We start from the raw sequence: 16,727 nt of genomic DNA on the forward strand, positions 1-16,727 counted from the left end.
GGGTGACGCCCTCTAGCGTTTTCATGGCAGACTCAATACAGGGTGGTTTGCCAGTGCCTTCCCCAGTCATTACCGTTTACCCCCCAGCAGCAAGCTGGGTACTCATTTTACCGACCTCGGAAGGATGGAAGGCTGAGTCAACCTTGAGCCGGCTGCTGGGATCGAACTCCCAACCTCATGGGCAAAGCTTTCAGGCGGCTGCCTTACCACTCTGCGCCACAAGAGGCTCAGGGCGCTTTACTTAAAATGTATAAACAATACATGAAACAATCCATAACATATAAACACTGTAACAATAATACTAATAACTGATAATTGCAACACTGCAACCGTGCAAACAGGTCCAGAGTGGACTGATGGAGTTCTGGAGGGAAGGGAGCAGGGGCCCTTCAGACCTTGTTGGTTATGCCTGGTGTCAACCCAATGCCTGGCGGAATTGTTTTAGGTCCTGGAAGTCAGTCGTAAACTTCAGCAATTCCATTCAGTTTCCTAGACAAGAGAAGTTCAGAGGTGGTTTGCGCTGCCTGCCTCTATACAGGCACCCTAGTATAAGGTGACCAGATTTTAACATTGGTAAAGCAGGACACCACTGAGCAGGGGGGGGGGGGGGTCTTGATTAAAATTTTGGTCTATACGGAGCAACAAAAAGTTTCATAGAACGCATCGAACACAAAAATAGTATTGTGATATTTATTAATTTCAACATATGTACAATTTGCCAGGTGCCCCCAGATGTCCCTCCAAAAGTGGGACAATCTGGTCACCTTACCCTAGTATTCCTTGGTGCGCCTCCCCCCCCCCTACAAATATTAGCCAGAGCCAACCCTGCTTAGCTCCTGAGATTGGATGAGACTGGGCTAACCTGCGTTATAGATTGCCTGGAGGGTAAAATGCAATGAATGATGGATGCCACACTGAGTTCCAAGACAGACCCTTCCAAGATTCTGAGAACAATATTCTTCACCACTGAATGGCAGCCCCTGGTGCAGCAAGCGCCGTGCTGTGGGAGACCATAAACACGCAGGTGTGGAGCTGCCCGCCTGCGTGTTTGTGCCTGCTAGCGTGCCAGCGCTCGCGCCTCCCTCCCCCACCTGGTCCCTGGTCCAAAAAAGGTTGGGGACCACTGTCTTAGCAAGTAAATACCAACATATTCCAAGAAGGGAAAGATGGTGCCCTACATATAATTCTGGACTGCCAGCTCCATGTGATCTGTCATAGAGTACTTCTCCTTCCCTTATTGTCTTCTTCTTGCGGGTTAACAAACAATGACGCTTCACTCCAGTTTCTTCTAAAAGATTATTCTGTAGCAGCCACATGGTATGTAGCCGAATTTTTAATAGCTGCATTAGAACTAAGATGCTTTAATAATTATATTAATTTTTCATTGGCATCCTGTTCCATTGTAGGTGCTTTAGATCTGCTGTTTGCTAATATCTCGAGTTAGAACTAAGATGTTTTAAAATTAATTTTATATGCATCTTGTTCAATGGTCTGTGTTTTTTACTTGCTGTATGCAAATAAAAGTATTATTATTATTATTACTAGCATGCCAGCAAGTACTCCAGGTGTGGTCTGACCAGTGCCATATACTATGACATCTTGTTATCTATATGAGGAATTTGAATGACAAGTGTTCTAATCAGTGGCATGGGTTTAACCACACTGTTCAAAGCTTAAAGTTCCTAAATCTCCTGAAGAATTTAGGTTGATTTCCACTTCCCAAGCCCTCTGAAGGCCACTTTGCTTTGCTCCGTGAACCGTTCTCAGGGTCTGCTGAGCTTCAGGGACAGATTTCAAGGGGGCTTGGTAAAAGCTAGAAACAGGAAAAGTTGCATCTTTAGATCACAGGATACATGCAGGTCTTTTTCTTCAGAGTACCTTCCAAAAGTCACATGCTTGTTATTCTTTCACCTGTTAAAATGCTCAGGGGTTTGGGTGTGTTTTTTCAAAAGCTGGTACCATAAAGCATCGATATATTTTAATTTTATTTAGTCTTTAAATTATTTTCTAATTTTCACTATTTCATGTTAAACATCTCCAAGGAATACATGTCCCTGTCCAGAAGAAGTTATAGATTTAAAATAATAACACAAAGACTTAACACTTTTTACATTGACACTACTTCCCCTTTTTTGGGAGAATGATGCTTAAGCAGCCTAAACTGTACTCAAAAGCTGTACCTCCTAACCAATTAAATTGGTTTTTTGGGTAAGAGGGGAACTAAGCTAGGGTTAACCACAGTTACAGCCAGTATAGATTTAAACATGAATATAGCTAAAGCCAACCTCTCACCCCCTTCCCATGCATACTTTTTTCCCTACCCATGGGACTGGGAGAGTCATGGGTGCACCGAAGACATTGCTTTAATTATGTACGGTAGCATTTAGTCCTGTCCTTCCATGACTTTGTGTAGTGCAGTGTTTGGTCTATAGACAAAGGCAACAGCTTCCTCTCCCAGTTCTCCAAGCTGCTCCAGCGAAGAAACGCAGGGATTGTGATCTTTCAGCATATCTGGTAACTTGCACACCTTCTCTTGTAGGCGCCGAGAACGTCTCACTGGGGTTAGAAGTTTCAGATCTTTAACTGCAGACTCGCTGTTTTCACAACGCAGTTTTTTCTTCATACTTGGGGACCAAGAAGACATGGCCATGTTAAATAGGAACACGAGACCATGAAAAACTTAAATCAGCTTGGCACGCACTGCTGGTATAGGTTTTCTGTTAAGACAATCTTATTTAAAACCCTTATCAATCTATCAGGTGCCCCATCTGCACTGTATCCAGAAGGATAGACATTTCAGCCAACCAGAATTCTTCACTAATATAAGAAGAAGAGTTGGTTCTTATATGCCACTTTTCCCTACCCGAAGGAGGCTCAAAGCGGCTTACAGTCGCCTTCCCATTCCTCTCCCCACAACAGACACCCTGTGGGGTGGGTGAGGCTGAGAGAGCGCTGATATCACTGCTTGGTCAGAACAGTTTTATCAGTGCCATGGCGAGCCCAAGGTCACCCAGCTGGCTGCATGTGGGAGAGTGCAGAATTGAACCCGGCATGCCAGATTAGAAGTCCGCACTCCTAACCACTACACCAAACTGGCTCTCAGGGAGAGTAGTACAGGCCGGGGGGGAAAGCTTCGCCAGAGCTAATACGGAATATTTCTACAGCTTTTCTCACCAATCCTGATTTGCTTGGGGAGGGGAGACCTCGACAAGAGGTATAGGGGCTTTCCCTAGGCATTTGTAAATCAAGTAATGGTATACTGGCCTATATCCAATCAGCGGCACTTGGAACATACTCCCCCATGTTCTTCTCTGCTCTTGCATTGGCCAACCCCATCCCACAAGTTCATTCCCGGGGTCACAGGACTCGCCTAGAGAAATAGGGACAGCTCCTCTGATGGGGCAATTTCTGCTGCTTTTCCTGCCTCACATCAGCAGCGCAATGTGCAGTGCACAGCTACTCCTGTGTAGGTCCTTTGACTTTCTAGGGATTGGAATGGGTGGTCTTCTAGAAAACCACAGGCCTTCAGCACCCAGATGAATACATGGAAGGCACTATAGACAGCATACACTCCTGAAACCACATCTTACCTTTCCAAAGAGGGAGTTGTCGATATGTTATACTTAATCAGGTATGACCCTGAGTGGTCATTCTCTGGAGTTTTGAACTCTAAGCTTCCATTTTTTGGCATCTCGGTTACATTCTGTCCTTTTTTACACACTGCAGGCATTTGGCTTGGTTCTTTAATTCTCAGTTCTTCATCATCTGGAACACTCTCCTCTTCCGACTTCAAACTTGCTTCTGCATTCAAGGAAATCTCTTTGTTGTTCAGTTCTGCTTTGCTGTCTGGCTGGACTTCTACATTCTCATCTACATTAGCCTCTGTGGCGCAGCTGTGAACCACCTCTTGCTTTCTGCATTCCACTGGAACATTACACACATGAATTATTTGGGGGCAACAAAGACATTTTTTCCCAAATGAAAAATGAGATTTATGGCTCAAGTTGCTGAATGGTGGAAGCATTGGACTCTCCCCTGCGTCATGCTCAGTGTGGAAAAGAGTGAAGGTGGCTTGCAGGCAGAGGAGAAGGGAAAAGGACAAGAGAGCAGAGTACGTTTAAATGGCTGCAAACTATTTCAGCAATCTGTTAAGCTTCCCTCCATTTAGAAGAGGGTAAGCAAAACAGACCAGCCTGAACCGACCAGCTACTTTGGGGACTTTTGCTTCAGAAACACCCCGAACTGTAATTTGATGGTTCATGCCCATCCCTAAGCAGGACTCTCAAGAGGAGACATAGAAATAGCCTGATTAATAAACAATCTAGAAATATAAATTCTTACCATTAGACATGGGTAGATTTTTTATGTCTTTCAAGACATCCGTTAATGTACTACGTAACTCATCCTTCGGCTGGAAGAAACACGAACTGGTTAGTAGTAGGCCAGTTAAAATACAGCTTCTTGCTTCGTGTTGCAGTGTTGACAGTTTAAGAGGTCCCAAGACATCATGCATCCTTGGGCTTTAAAAACTGATACCTCATTTACAGGACTTCTCAAAATTCACTTGCAAGGAAATGGAGCAGTGATAAAAACAAACCGCAAAAGCTATACAGCACTGAGGAGGGCATACCTGTGCTCCTGCCAAAATTGCTTCCTCATAGACAGCCATGACCTTTTCAAGAGTACCCAACTGTTCGAGACGCATCCGGCACACCCAATACTTCGCAAATTTTTTGGCATCTGGAATGGTCCGGACCAGCTCTTCCAAAGTGAAATGGATCTTATCAGCTGAACAACCCTGAAGAAGGGGGCAAGGTGTTAAAAGACAAAGTATTTGTCAGCTAAGGTCCACATACCCTTCAACAGGAATCCCAGAGCTGTCTTGATACATCTGTTGCACAAAGTCTCTCCTGCCATCTTACAGCCAACCTGGTTTTTGGGAGAGAAGCTTTCCTAGTGTCCACTTCTGTCAGAGGCCCGGTTCTCTGTCAATATCCAACATGCAAAGAGTTGAGCCGCATACCCCACCCCTGAGCTCTTTTATATTTAGCAGAGGATTCCAGAGAAGGGGCTCCAATAAAGCTCATGACAGAGAGAACTCACTCTCTTCAAGCTTTCTGCGAGTCACAGAGACCCAGCACAGGGTATGAAGGAATGTCAGCAAAGCTCTGATATGTTCACTATGGTTAGTAACTGATGGTGTTAACAAGGCATTTTAAGTTTTCTCACTTCTGTTTTTGGGTACATCCGTAAAGTAAGAATCTAAAACTTACTAGGCAGTACCTTTTCCCAAAAAGCTGCAGTTGTTAGTGTAGGGTGTCACTGACTACAGGTGGCAATTATCCACATACATCACCTTGAGTTTGGTGTAGGAAGTGTGTTGGAAGGAAGAATATTAATCTACTTTTTTTCAGGATCCACTTGTCTCCTATTGACAAGGCAACGAGTCTTGCAAACAGCAGATTTTTAACCATTAAGTAAATGAACCATCCAAAATGAAGTTGTTGCTGAATTCTGACACAGAGATCTGATAAAGATCTCATTACTTACCTCCTTAACAGACTTCTTACCTTGTCAATTAAGGACTGACATTCCGTGAGGGTTTTGTTGACCATATCACTAAGTAAGTGTTGCTCGTCTTCCTCGGCTATGGCAGCCCAGAAGGATTCGGCTGGCTCTTTTATGCTTTGCTCTGCTTCTATTGCAGGCCGAGCATCTTTTGGTAAGGGAGCAGCTGGCTTCTTCTGCACCTTCCCTTTTGATGCTTGCCATTCAGCCAGCTGAGATCTGCAAGTATGCACAAACATATCAATATGTTCCTTTCTCAAGAGAGGAGATAACCATGCAACTAATATTGCCTACAGTTGCCCAACTGCTTGCTAATAAAGAAGTCGGAACAGCTGTTGGGCTGCTGCATTCTTCCCGCTCCTCCTCTAACTAGTTAAAGAGCTATGCATAGTGATGCTGCTTCTGCACACTGATGGTTTAATGTGACAGGTAGCAAAGAACAGCAGTGCAGGTGGAAGAGTAATCCTAGCTAGCTCCAACACTGTAAAGTAAAGCAGCGTCCCCACAAGAACAGGGTAGAAGAGTGCACAGGTCAACAGGATACTCTTGATCAGGGGTAGGCAACCTGTGGTCCTCCAGATGTTCATGGACTACAATTGGGCTGATGGGAATTGTAGTCTATGGATATCTGGAGGACCACAGGTTGAGTACCCCTGCTCTTGATCATCTAACCCTGGCCAAGTCCAAGGATGAAGGTCCAGACGCCCACTCTTGGATACATTCAAAGTTACATTATAAGTCAAGCATTCGTGCTAATATATTCTCTCTAGCTGGGGGTGTCAGCCATGTGTAACACAAACCCTCACTGAACCAAAAAGGATCAGTGCCTTTGACATGCATTCTTAGAACTGCAGGCCCAATCTGGTCTTTCCCAAGCCAGCTGCGTGAAGCAATTCTTTTTACAAACGTTTCTCACAGATCCCACAAGGTATTAGTGCAAGAGAACAAAAGCCTGCTCTTAGCCGCTAAACAGAAGCCACCCTACAAGAATTCTCCCTGCTATCAAGCATACACATTTGGATTTGTGAGCATTAGAACCCATTTGTATATTCAAGGACGTAGAAAAGTATCTCTTGCTTGCTGTGTGGGATCAAGTGGGGTAAAAATTGCTGTGTGGGATAAAGTGGGGTCAAAATTGCCCATACCTTCTCATTTCTGCAGGCTGGAGCAGGGCACTTTTCTTGTTGCCGACTGTTTTTGAAGCCAACGCACGCTTAGGACCATTACTTTCAGAAGCAGAGCCTGACAAAGCTCCTGTTGGTGGAACTGCTTTCTTTGGTCTTTGTTCGGAGTTAGCAGCACCCGGGACAGTTTTTAACACTGGTGTCCAATTCTTATTGGGCTTCTTTGGGACAGCCACTTTATTCACCGATGATGAAGTCTTGACTGATGGTTTCTCGTGGTTCCAGATGGTTTTGGGCTGGGCGACCAGTACCTTAACAGGCGGCTTGGTTTGAAGTGTCGCAATGCGTATGGGTTTAGAAGCATTCCCTGTGTTCGCGACTCTGTCCTTTGTGGGTTCAGACTTTGCCACTGACTTAGCAGGAGCAGCCAAAGAATTCTTCCTCTCCTCATTGTCTGGTGACTTCCTGAAGGAGTTTATCTTAGAGGCCACTATCTTGCCACGATAGGAGCCAAGCACACGCTTCTCTGAAAGGTAGGCGCTCGGGTTGGGCTGCTTTTCTTTTGTATTGTTCTTGAGTAAGAAGGCCTGACTGAACGACATGCGCAGGTTCTTCTGTTCAGCAGGCTCAACTTTGGAAACAGCAGCAGTTGCAATAGCGCTAGGGCCGCAGTTGATACCTCTAGTACTTTGCTTCAGGACAGCAGACGAATTATAGGATGATGGAGATTCTGCGCTTTTTTCCAGAGTATGACTCACTTGGTCCCAGACGGGACTATTGGCATTTTCTTTGTTTTCCTGGAATGAAATTAACATGCCAAGTGAGACTTTTCCCACACAGGTTTTTCCAGCACAGAAGCCCTTGCATTACACCAGTGGTCCCCAACTTTTTATCACTGGGGACCGGTCTACGCTTGACAATTTTACTGAGGCCCGGCGGGGGCGAGGGGAGTCTTTTGCCGACCACTACTACTTCAATACTACTTTACCACTACTTTACTACCACTTTACTATTATTTCACAACTTCTTTACTATCACTTTACTACTACTTTACTAGTGCTTTACTGCTGCTTTACTACTTAAGATAGTGAAAAGCAGGATATATAAAAAACTACTTCTAACAAGGGGAGCCCCAGCCACGGCGGCCACTGGAGAGCACCAAAGGTGAGCCGGCAGCAGAGTGGCTGGGCAGTCTCCGAGGCAGCAGCCAGGGAGGAGGACGAGGAGGAGCCACAGCCTGCTACCAACTGATCCATGGACCAGTACTGGTCTCCGGCCCAGGGGTCGGGGACCACTGCATTACACCACAGTACAGCAGCTAGAACAAAGGTGACAAATAACATTACTTCCAACAATCAGGCGTCATAATATTGAGACATTACTGCAGAAACCTGATTAATAGTCTTTAACGGTTTTATTTTTTCCCTTTTAAGTCACGGCTGAGTTCTAGCAATTTTGCAAGGCTTTCAAGGCAAGAGGTGTTTGTTTGTTTCTTTCTTTGGATTTTTATACCGCCCTTTTCTATGGCTCTGGGCGGTTTACATAGCACGTTGTACAAAATTACATACAACATTATAACAATCTGTCAGGTAACAATCATAACATGACATAGCATGTTCGGAGGTGGGTTGCCACTGGCTGAACAGCAACCCTAGTATTTCCCGCAGACGTCCCATCCAAATACCAGACAGGACAGACCCTGATTACCTTCTGAGATCTGACGAGAAAGGGCTTGTCTGGGGTATCCACATCAAGGTGACTTTAACGTAAGATAGTATTAGGGGCTAGAAGCTGGCTTAAACTAGTCATAGCATTAGATTCATACACACATGTAAGATTCCTTCTGTTTTTGGAGGAAGGCTGAATGTTCCCATCATGCCTATATCTTAATGTGATGCAACAGTAGGACTTTAACTTGCATTATAATTATCAAAGCCCTGGTATCGGTGCTTTCTCACCTCATGTGTATAGGGCTCACCTAGAACAGCTGTCCCGAACCTATGGTCCAGGGACAGGGACCGGTCCACGTATCAGTCGGTACCAGGCCACGGCTCCTCCTTGTCCTCCTCCCCGGCTGCTGCCTCGGAGGCTGCCCTGCTACTCTGCCGCTGGCTCACCTTTGGTGCACTCCGGTGGCCACCACTGCCAGGGCTCCCCTCGGTATGGCACTGCACAGACTACCCCAACCGGGCCTCAGTAAAATTGTCAAGCATTGACTAGTCCCCAGTGATAAAAAGGTTGGGGACCACTGACCTAGAACATGACACATCAACGCAATTTTGTTTGATACAGGCCATAGCTATCTTAAAATGGGTTCAAAAATGACACGGTGGCATCATGTACAGATGGGGGTTGGATTCCCTGCAAGCCTAAGTCTGGCATGCAGTCGAGAGAACATGTTGCTGCTACCCGTTCCTAAAAACTTCTCACACGTGCAGGCAAAGGAGCACTAACAAAAAGGCTGTGAGGGAAGGAATGGATGGCAGAAATCATACCTACCTTGCCTTTGGCTTCATGCAAGCCTTTAAGAAACCGAAGCATGTTCTCCAGGTTGCAATCCTAGAATCTTAATTAAGAACCCATAGGATCCTTCCACCTCATGTACGTGGGTGAACTTAACTCATTCTCTCTTGAAACAGACAATTCTTACTGTCTTTTCTTCATTGTGAAGGACTTGTACTACATTTGAATTCAAAATTGAATCAAATAAATAACAAATAATATGTTTCATATTTACCATGTCTTGCTTTGTCAATGACGCTTTGTCTGGCGCATTCACTTCGACTGACATTCCTACAAGTGATTTCAGGGGAAAAGAAAGTTAAGTGTCAAACTTGCTTGCCTAAAATGTTGTTTTCTTTAAAGGAAAGGGCTATTCTATCAGAATTAGCATCATTATGAGAGCTGCACACTTCCCTTTCCTTCTTGAACTAGCTTGGTATAGTGGTTAAGAGCGGCACACTCTTATATAGAGAACGAAGTTTGCTTCCCCATGTCTCCACATGCAGCCAACCGCGTGACCTTAGGCCAATCATATTCTTTCAAAGCTCTCTCAGCCTCACCTCCCTCACAGGGAGTCTGTTGTGGGGAGAGGAAAGGGAAGGTGAATATAAGCTGCTTTGAGACTCCTTTGGGTAGAGAAAAGTGGCATATAAGAACCAACTCTTCTTCTTCAGTAATATCAGGGCTCTCTCAGCCTCACCTCCCTCACAGGGAGTCTGTTGTGGGGAGAGGCAGGGTAGGCGATCGTAAGTCACTTTGAGACTCCTTTGGGTAGTAAAAAGCGGGGTACAAAAGAAACCCAAGCTCAGTCTTCTCTAGCCCTGCATGGAGACCCCAGTGTAATAATTGAACTGTGGGCATTATTCATGTGATCAGGATCCAAGAGAGTGACCATGATCGCAGGCAGAGCAGCTGCTGAGTATGCAGAAGGTCCAGTCGTCAGCATCTCCGGCCAAAATGGCCAGGTCGTGGGCAATGGGAAAGTCCTCTGCCTGACACCGTGGACAGCCACTGCCGGTCAGAGCAGAGAACTGCGCCATTGACAATCAGTGGTCGGTGCAACACAGCTTCAGCTACTCATGCCTATGAACTGCCATTGAATAGGAAACATATCCCATTCAATGCAAAGAAACTGCACCGTTGATTTCCCAGTGTTATAGATAAGCCAAAAATGAAATCAAAAGGCCAAAATAATGAGTCTCTCATCCACTCTTATTAGGTATATATCAATCATTCAACTTTTTGGCAATCAAAACGGGCTCCCAGGTTAAATTTGTATGGGGGACCAATGTATCATTGTGTGATGGGCCAGCTCACTGAGAGCGGCAGGATATAAATTCCCCAACAGAATATTTCTGTCATCTCATAGAAATGCTGATTTTATGAACTTAGGCAGATTGTGAGTGGGTCAGTATGAAGAAACGTGTCTGTGTTTTTCTCTTGTAGCCCTTCCTTGCATACCCAGGGAACTGCTGATTGCCACTGTGGGATGGAAGGTGGATTTCCTTCAGGCCAGGCTGGATTCTGGAGATTTTTGGTGGTGGTGGTGGTGATGGGGAATCACTGTGGGTAGTTGTGAATTATTGCATTATGCAGGGGGATGACGACCCTGGAGATCCCTTCCAACTCTTATGATCCTATGAAATAAATAAGAACCACAGCAAGAGATTAAGGATTCAATGTATTTATTTATTTGGATTTTTATACCACGCATTCTTTACAGCTCTGGGCGGTTTACATGGAACATTATGTAATTTTACATGGAACATTATAATAATTTAATCTATAACATACAAGTTTCAATACAATATCATAACAACCAAGTAACAACTTATAACACAACATAAATAACAACAACACTGGGGAGATGAAATCTGTTCAATCATGGAAGGGCGTCTGAAGGGGGGTCCAGCAGATGTTCTCAGTCGGTCGGCCTCAAGCGAATGCCTGGTGGAGGACTCCCTTTTGCAGGCCCTGCAGAACTGTGGAAGTTCGGGCAAGGCTCTGATCTCTTCAGGGAGCTCGTTCCACCAGGTAGGGGCCAGGACCGAAAAGGCTCTTGCCCTTGTTGAGGTCCGCCATGCTTCTTACCAATAAACAGGGTTGTACTTAACTGTAACTGTTGTTCGTCGAGTGGCCTTCTGTGCAGCCATACATGGGTTTTGCAGAATCACAGGCCTGCCACAGAGAAGAACTCGCAAAATATATACATATACAATTCTAGAAGTTCCTAAGAGTGCTTACTCCTCTCCTACAGAGGGTGACTTTCCTGCCCAAAGTCACATGATATGGGAGGGGTTAGCACTCTTCCCTCAGTTCTCCTTCCTGCTGCCGGAACAGGCAAGTCAATCAGCAGCCCGCAGCAGGGAAGGAGGGAGGGTCATGTGACTGCACAGAAGACCACTCGAACAACAGTTACAGTTAAGTGCAACCCTGTTTTCATTTTTGTGGCTTCTGTGCAGTCCCACGTGGCAGACTAGCAAGATCAGTGGTCCCCAACCTGCGGCCGTCGGCCCGGTGCCGGGCCGCGAAGGCCATGGCACCGGGCCGCGGCTCCCTCTCCCCGCCCCCCCCCCGGCAGTAAAAAACTTCCCAGGCCGCAAGCTTGCAGCCCGGGAAGCTTCTTACTGCGGGAGGGTGGGGAGAGGGAATCAGGGCCGGCTGCGCCCGCATGGGCACGGCCCACAGGCGCGGGCGATGCGTGGGCGTGGCCCGCACGGGACGCGCCCCGATGCCCTGCCGGTCCCCAACCTCAGAAAGGTTGGGGACCACTGAGCAAGATCACGCACCCTGGAGGTAGGTGTGGGCTTACATAGCGGAAAAATGGATCGAATCCACTCTACCCACAGAACCTCTCTCCAGGAGTTGACATCTATTACATAGTGGTGGACAAATGTGGATCATTGATCAGGTCACTCCACTGCATATGTCTTTCAGTTGCGGACCGCTACCAGGGGGGGGCGACCCGGGCCCCCCGCGCATGCACTACCCGGGGCCGCAAACGCACACGCGGCAGTTTCATGCATGCCGGCGGCCACACTTCCCTCTCCCCTTCCTCCCGCAGAAAGAAGCTTGCCGGGCCGCAAGCCAATCGGCCGCTTTGGCGGCCGATCTGCTCGCAGTCTGGCGAGATTCTCACTGTGGGGGGGGGGGCAGGGAGAGGGAGCCGCAGCCCGGTGCCATTCATTTGGTTTATGCCATGGAGTCATCTGTGGGCAAACAGGACTTGCTGTTCTTGAATCCTACACGACAAAGAATCAAAGATACACTAAATAGCTCTGAATTTTGAGTTTTATTTATAGTCTAAATTCATGTTCTGACCAGGTACTCAGACAATAATAGCACTATGCTTTCAACAGTCATATAACAAGGCATCTGTGAGGATTTCAAAGTCAAAGGAGACAGTATCAAGGTGTCCCCTACTAGAGATTCAATGTGATAAGTGTAAGAGTATGATCTTGGAGACCCTGCTTCAAATCCCCACTCTGCCATGGAAATTTGCAGTGACTCTCAACTTATCCTACCTCACAGGGTCGCTGTGAGGAGAAAGTGGAAGATCACTATATCAGAGCCCTTAGGAAAGTCAAGGGAATAGTGAATTTCAACCAAAGGTGATCCCTTCAGGATTCTACTTTTTTCCCCTCCCACCCCCCTTCCCGGGGGTGGAAATCTGTTTTCCAGAGGGATAGCCTCAGTAGTCCTTTCAATGGAAAAACGTGAAATTGTGGAACAGTAGATGCATGAATGCCACATTCAATAGGGAATGAGCACAGATGATGCAGACCCACAACCTGGACAGCATGCCTAAGGCTCACTGAAGACTGGATTCAAAATACAAAAGGCAACCTGCCTGACCATCCAGTCACTGAAATAGGGATACATGTAGCAACTGTATAGCCTGATGTGAGCCACTATAGTTGCAATATAAGTTGTGAATAACCAAGTTGCAGACACTAGACCAAAAAGCAACACATTATAAACATAATAAAAAGCATTATGTAGAAAAGGAGGAATGGATGTATGAAGCCAGTGTCCTTAAGAGTGATTATGGTAGACCATAAGCCTCTTGACAAATGAGGGAGACTTTTGTTCATGACATCTGAACTCCTCAATCTCTCCATACTTAGTATGTCACGCAACATACAAGATACGTGTTTCACCTACACTCTTCAGGACTATTATATACATACATACATATATATCATCATATATATCTATTTATACACAAATACACAGGTATACAGCAACACTGTCTCTGAGGATGGCTGCCACTTCATCGATCAAGAATGGTGAATGCCAAACGGAGGCTACACCAAGTACTCTGCATCATAAATATACAAATACAAAAACAAGATTATTATCACTGCTTCCCAAACATGGGAACAATAGGATAAGTTTCCAGAAAATATACAAAGGACCCCCAATGCTGGGGTTGCAGATTCCCTGGGGATTAAGTAGGATTTCCATTCCTAGCACCCCCTTACCCTCTATTTCGAGGGGTGCACAGCTGCCTTTGAGTGGGCGGGATTGGTTGGTAGATCTGATCAGGATAAAAGAAGATCCTGACTATGCGGAACCTGCATGTTTACAGTTGCCAATATTTTGGCTGTCAATCTGAATTTCTTTACGTGCCCAAGCATCTCATATGTCTGAGCACTAAATAAAAGTTTACCGTCAAAAGGAAAGAACCCCAGGGTTAGACCTGATTCTGGGTACCACGGGGAATGATTAGTCAAGAATGATGTTACATTACAATATAGGCAGGCATTACTGTATTGTGGCTTTTTGCCCCCTTTTCTGAAGCATTCAATTGCCACTCTTCCCATTTGACTTATACTGCCACTATGCCAGTGGATCCCCTATGTGTCATAAAATATATTTTCCATCCCTCAGTTTCAAAAGAGGGTAGGGGGAAAGGTGACAAACAGATCTAATCATTGCTGGTTGTACATCCAAATGATGGAGGTGGCTCTGAGATGCTTAATTTAAAACAACCCAAAATAAAAACAGCCTTCCCTCCCGAATCTAAACATCCTGTTTTTCTGTTAACGCAGGTGTGAATGCAAATTTACTCAGGGCCTTTGTAGACAGAAGGCTATCGTATCCTTGCTTTTATAATAATCAGTTCTGAGATTATCTCAGATTCTTTGCCAGCAACTGTGTCAAAGATTCACTTGCAGTGGCAGCAGGTGATGGCATCTACATAGCCTAGGACCCCATGTCCAATCTCTTTCGCAATCTTTCATGGGTGTTGGTAATGTGAGCAGAGCTCAATGATGGGGGGGGGGGCAGGGGGAGAGCACCATTGCTTGTCCCTTGAATTTCTCCACAGTCTGTGGTAACACTTGGCAGTGATGCTCAGTGGCACTGCTGGGCAGCGATGATTAGTGACAATACTATGGAGGCAAGCATGCTCAGGGTCTCATTGTCAGAGAGCTGACAAATTGGTGAGTTGTGTGTCAACACAGCACCTCTTGGCAGCAAATTATGACATTTAGTATCACATGGAGTCATGACTTACGTGATCAAGGACTCTCAATGCCAGGCAGCCCTTGGGAATCAGCCAGCAGCAGCAGATCTGCTGGCATTGAGGAGACAAATCACCTCTAAATGCAAACAATAAACAGGCCGATGACGAACTTCTGTCTCCTTCACCGTTGGGCTACGAGAGGCCCTAGAGAAGACAGATCCCTCCCATGATTATGTACCACCGGGACTGGCGCTGAGCACACTTGCAGTGGCTGCTGGCCATAAATCAGCCGCTGGAGCTCTCTCTCCTTCACCAGTGGGCTAGATGCGGCCCTAGACTCCTAACCACACCAAACTAGCAAATAAATGAAAGCCTGGGCAAAACTAGGAATTGACACAAATGAAGCTACTTTACACAGAATTGACCACCTGTCCATCAAAGTCAGTACTGCCTACTCAGCCAACAGAGTATTTTCAACAAAGTTTTTTTTTAAAGTATCTTGCAAAGGATGTTTAACCACCTGAAATTAGAAGTACGACATTAGGAAAGCTTAATGTGCAGAATCATAAGGGAAAAAAATTAAAAACCATTTTTCTGAGAAGCAGGCCTTTTTACTACCGAAATCTCTAAGCGGCTTACAACACCTTTCCCTTCCTCTCCACTATAAATACCCTAAGTAGGTGGAGCGAAGAGGGCTCTAAGAGAACTGCTCTGTGAGAACAGCTCTAAGAGAACTATGACTCGCCCAAGGACACTCAGCTGGCTGCATGCGGAGGAGCGGGGAACCAAACCCAGTTCTCCAGATTAGAGGCAGCCCTTCTTAACCACGACAGGAGCCCTCATCAAGTCATAACAGTAGAATTCGCATATCCATCGCTCTCTATTCCCGCTTCTCCTTAGAACACACAGCCAGAACTCCCTCCCCAAGCGATAGATAAGTTCAGAAAACCCGGCCTGGATTGCAGGCGGCATCCCCTACCTGAGCGACTCGCGAGAACCGGCCCTCCCGAAAGACCCCGCAACCGTCGCCGACATCCGCGAGGGACTCCGGTTTGAATTGAATCACGCGCGAGGCGGCCCGAACGCCCCCACCGATTGGCCTGGGCGGGGCCCCGCCCCTTAAATCAGTCAATTCGAACGAGCGAGCGCGGAAGGCGGGAGGCTATTGGTACGAGCGCGGCGTCTCCCGGGAAAGGGGGAGGAGCCTAGGGAAGGCGGGCTTCAAAACTGGCTTCCCAAAGCGGTTTGACCTTCTGTCGCGCGGGGGTCTTAGTGCTAGTTGGTTGACACTTGGCTGACGGCCTCTAAGCAAACAAACAGGGCAGCCGCGCTCCCGGGAGCCGCTTCGCCTTGTAAAGCCCCTTCTTTTTGCGCAGCTGTTCCAGAGGCCAGCCGTCCTTCTGGTTTTATTATACTTAAGTAACAAGACGCGACATGCCCTTATTGCTCCCTAAGAGGCGCAGGACCGATTATTTATGTGGCTTCGATCATACATTGAAAGCACGTTGAATAAATCTTTGATGGTCTTAAAAGGGCTACTGGACTCTGATTTTTATTATTATTGTAACTGTGTTGTCCCATACTGGAGAGCCAGCTTGGGGTGGCGGCGGAGAGCCTCGCCTTCTAACCTGGAGAGCCGGGCTTGATTCCCCGCTCCTCCGCATGCAGCCAGCTGGGTGACCCTGGCCTAGTCACAGTCCTGTTACAAGCTGTGTCCGCCGTTCCCTCACAGCTCTCTCAGCCTCACACGATGCCTGTCGTGGGGAAAGGAAGGGGTGGCGATTGTAAGCCGCTTAGACTCTTCCGGGCAGTAAAAAGCAGAGTTCCAAGCCCAACTCTCATTTGAGTAATTCTCTTCGGGTTCATAACAATGACTTTTTTGTTGCGAGGCCGCCCATCCCAACCGGCTCAGAGCACGTCCCGGCCGGCCGAGGCTTTTTGTAGCTATTGCCCTCCGCCTACGCCGTTTACAGGGCAACTCCCAACATTTGCGCCATTGAGCCAGAAGGGCGCGATTCTTAAGCCCTGCTCTGCTGAGCACCAAACTCAGTTTCATGTTCCTT

General features: G+C 46.6%; 1 protein-coding gene across 1 annotated transcript; it reads right to left on the reverse strand.

Annotated features, from left to right (window-relative positions):
- Positions 1-1,966: 1,966 nt before the first annotated feature.
- CKAP2 (cytoskeleton associated protein 2) lies at positions 1,967-15,814 on the reverse strand. The gene is made up of 8 exons (XM_077312239.1): positions 15,644-15,814; positions 9,430-9,485; positions 6,714-7,489; positions 5,571-5,787; positions 4,631-4,798; positions 4,342-4,411; positions 3,591-3,924; positions 1,967-2,624 (listed from the first exon to the last, which is right to left on the reverse strand). Exons 2-8 carry the CDS (start codon positions 9,481-9,483, stop codon positions 2,384-2,386), a joined length of 1,860 nt encoding a protein of 619 aa, XP_077168354.1. The 5' UTR covers positions 9,484-9,485; positions 15,644-15,814; the 3' UTR covers positions 1,967-2,383.
- Positions 15,815-16,727: the final 913 nt, after the last annotated feature.

This window comes from Paroedura picta, chromosome 1, assembly GCF_049243985.1.
Source record: "Paroedura picta isolate Pp20150507F chromosome 1, Ppicta_v3.0, whole genome shotgun sequence".
Taxonomy (NCBI): Eukaryota; Metazoa; Chordata; class Lepidosauria; order Squamata; family Gekkonidae; genus Paroedura; species Paroedura picta.

Bases quoted from the DNA above. Each gene is read 5' to 3' on its own strand.
- CKAP2 (XM_077312239.1), bottom strand. From the start codon at position 9,483: ATGTCAGTCGAAGTGAATGCGCCAGACAAAGCGTCATTGACAAAGCAA. The intron at 5,788-6,713 runs GTATGGGCAATT...GCATACTTGCAG, and splicing joins CAGCCTGCAGAAATGAGAAG to ATCTCAGCTGGCTGAATGGC. The intron at 4,412-4,630 runs GTATGCCCTCCT...TGTTTCTTCCAG, and splicing joins CAATTTTGGCAGGAGCACAG to CCGAAGGATGAGTTACGTAG.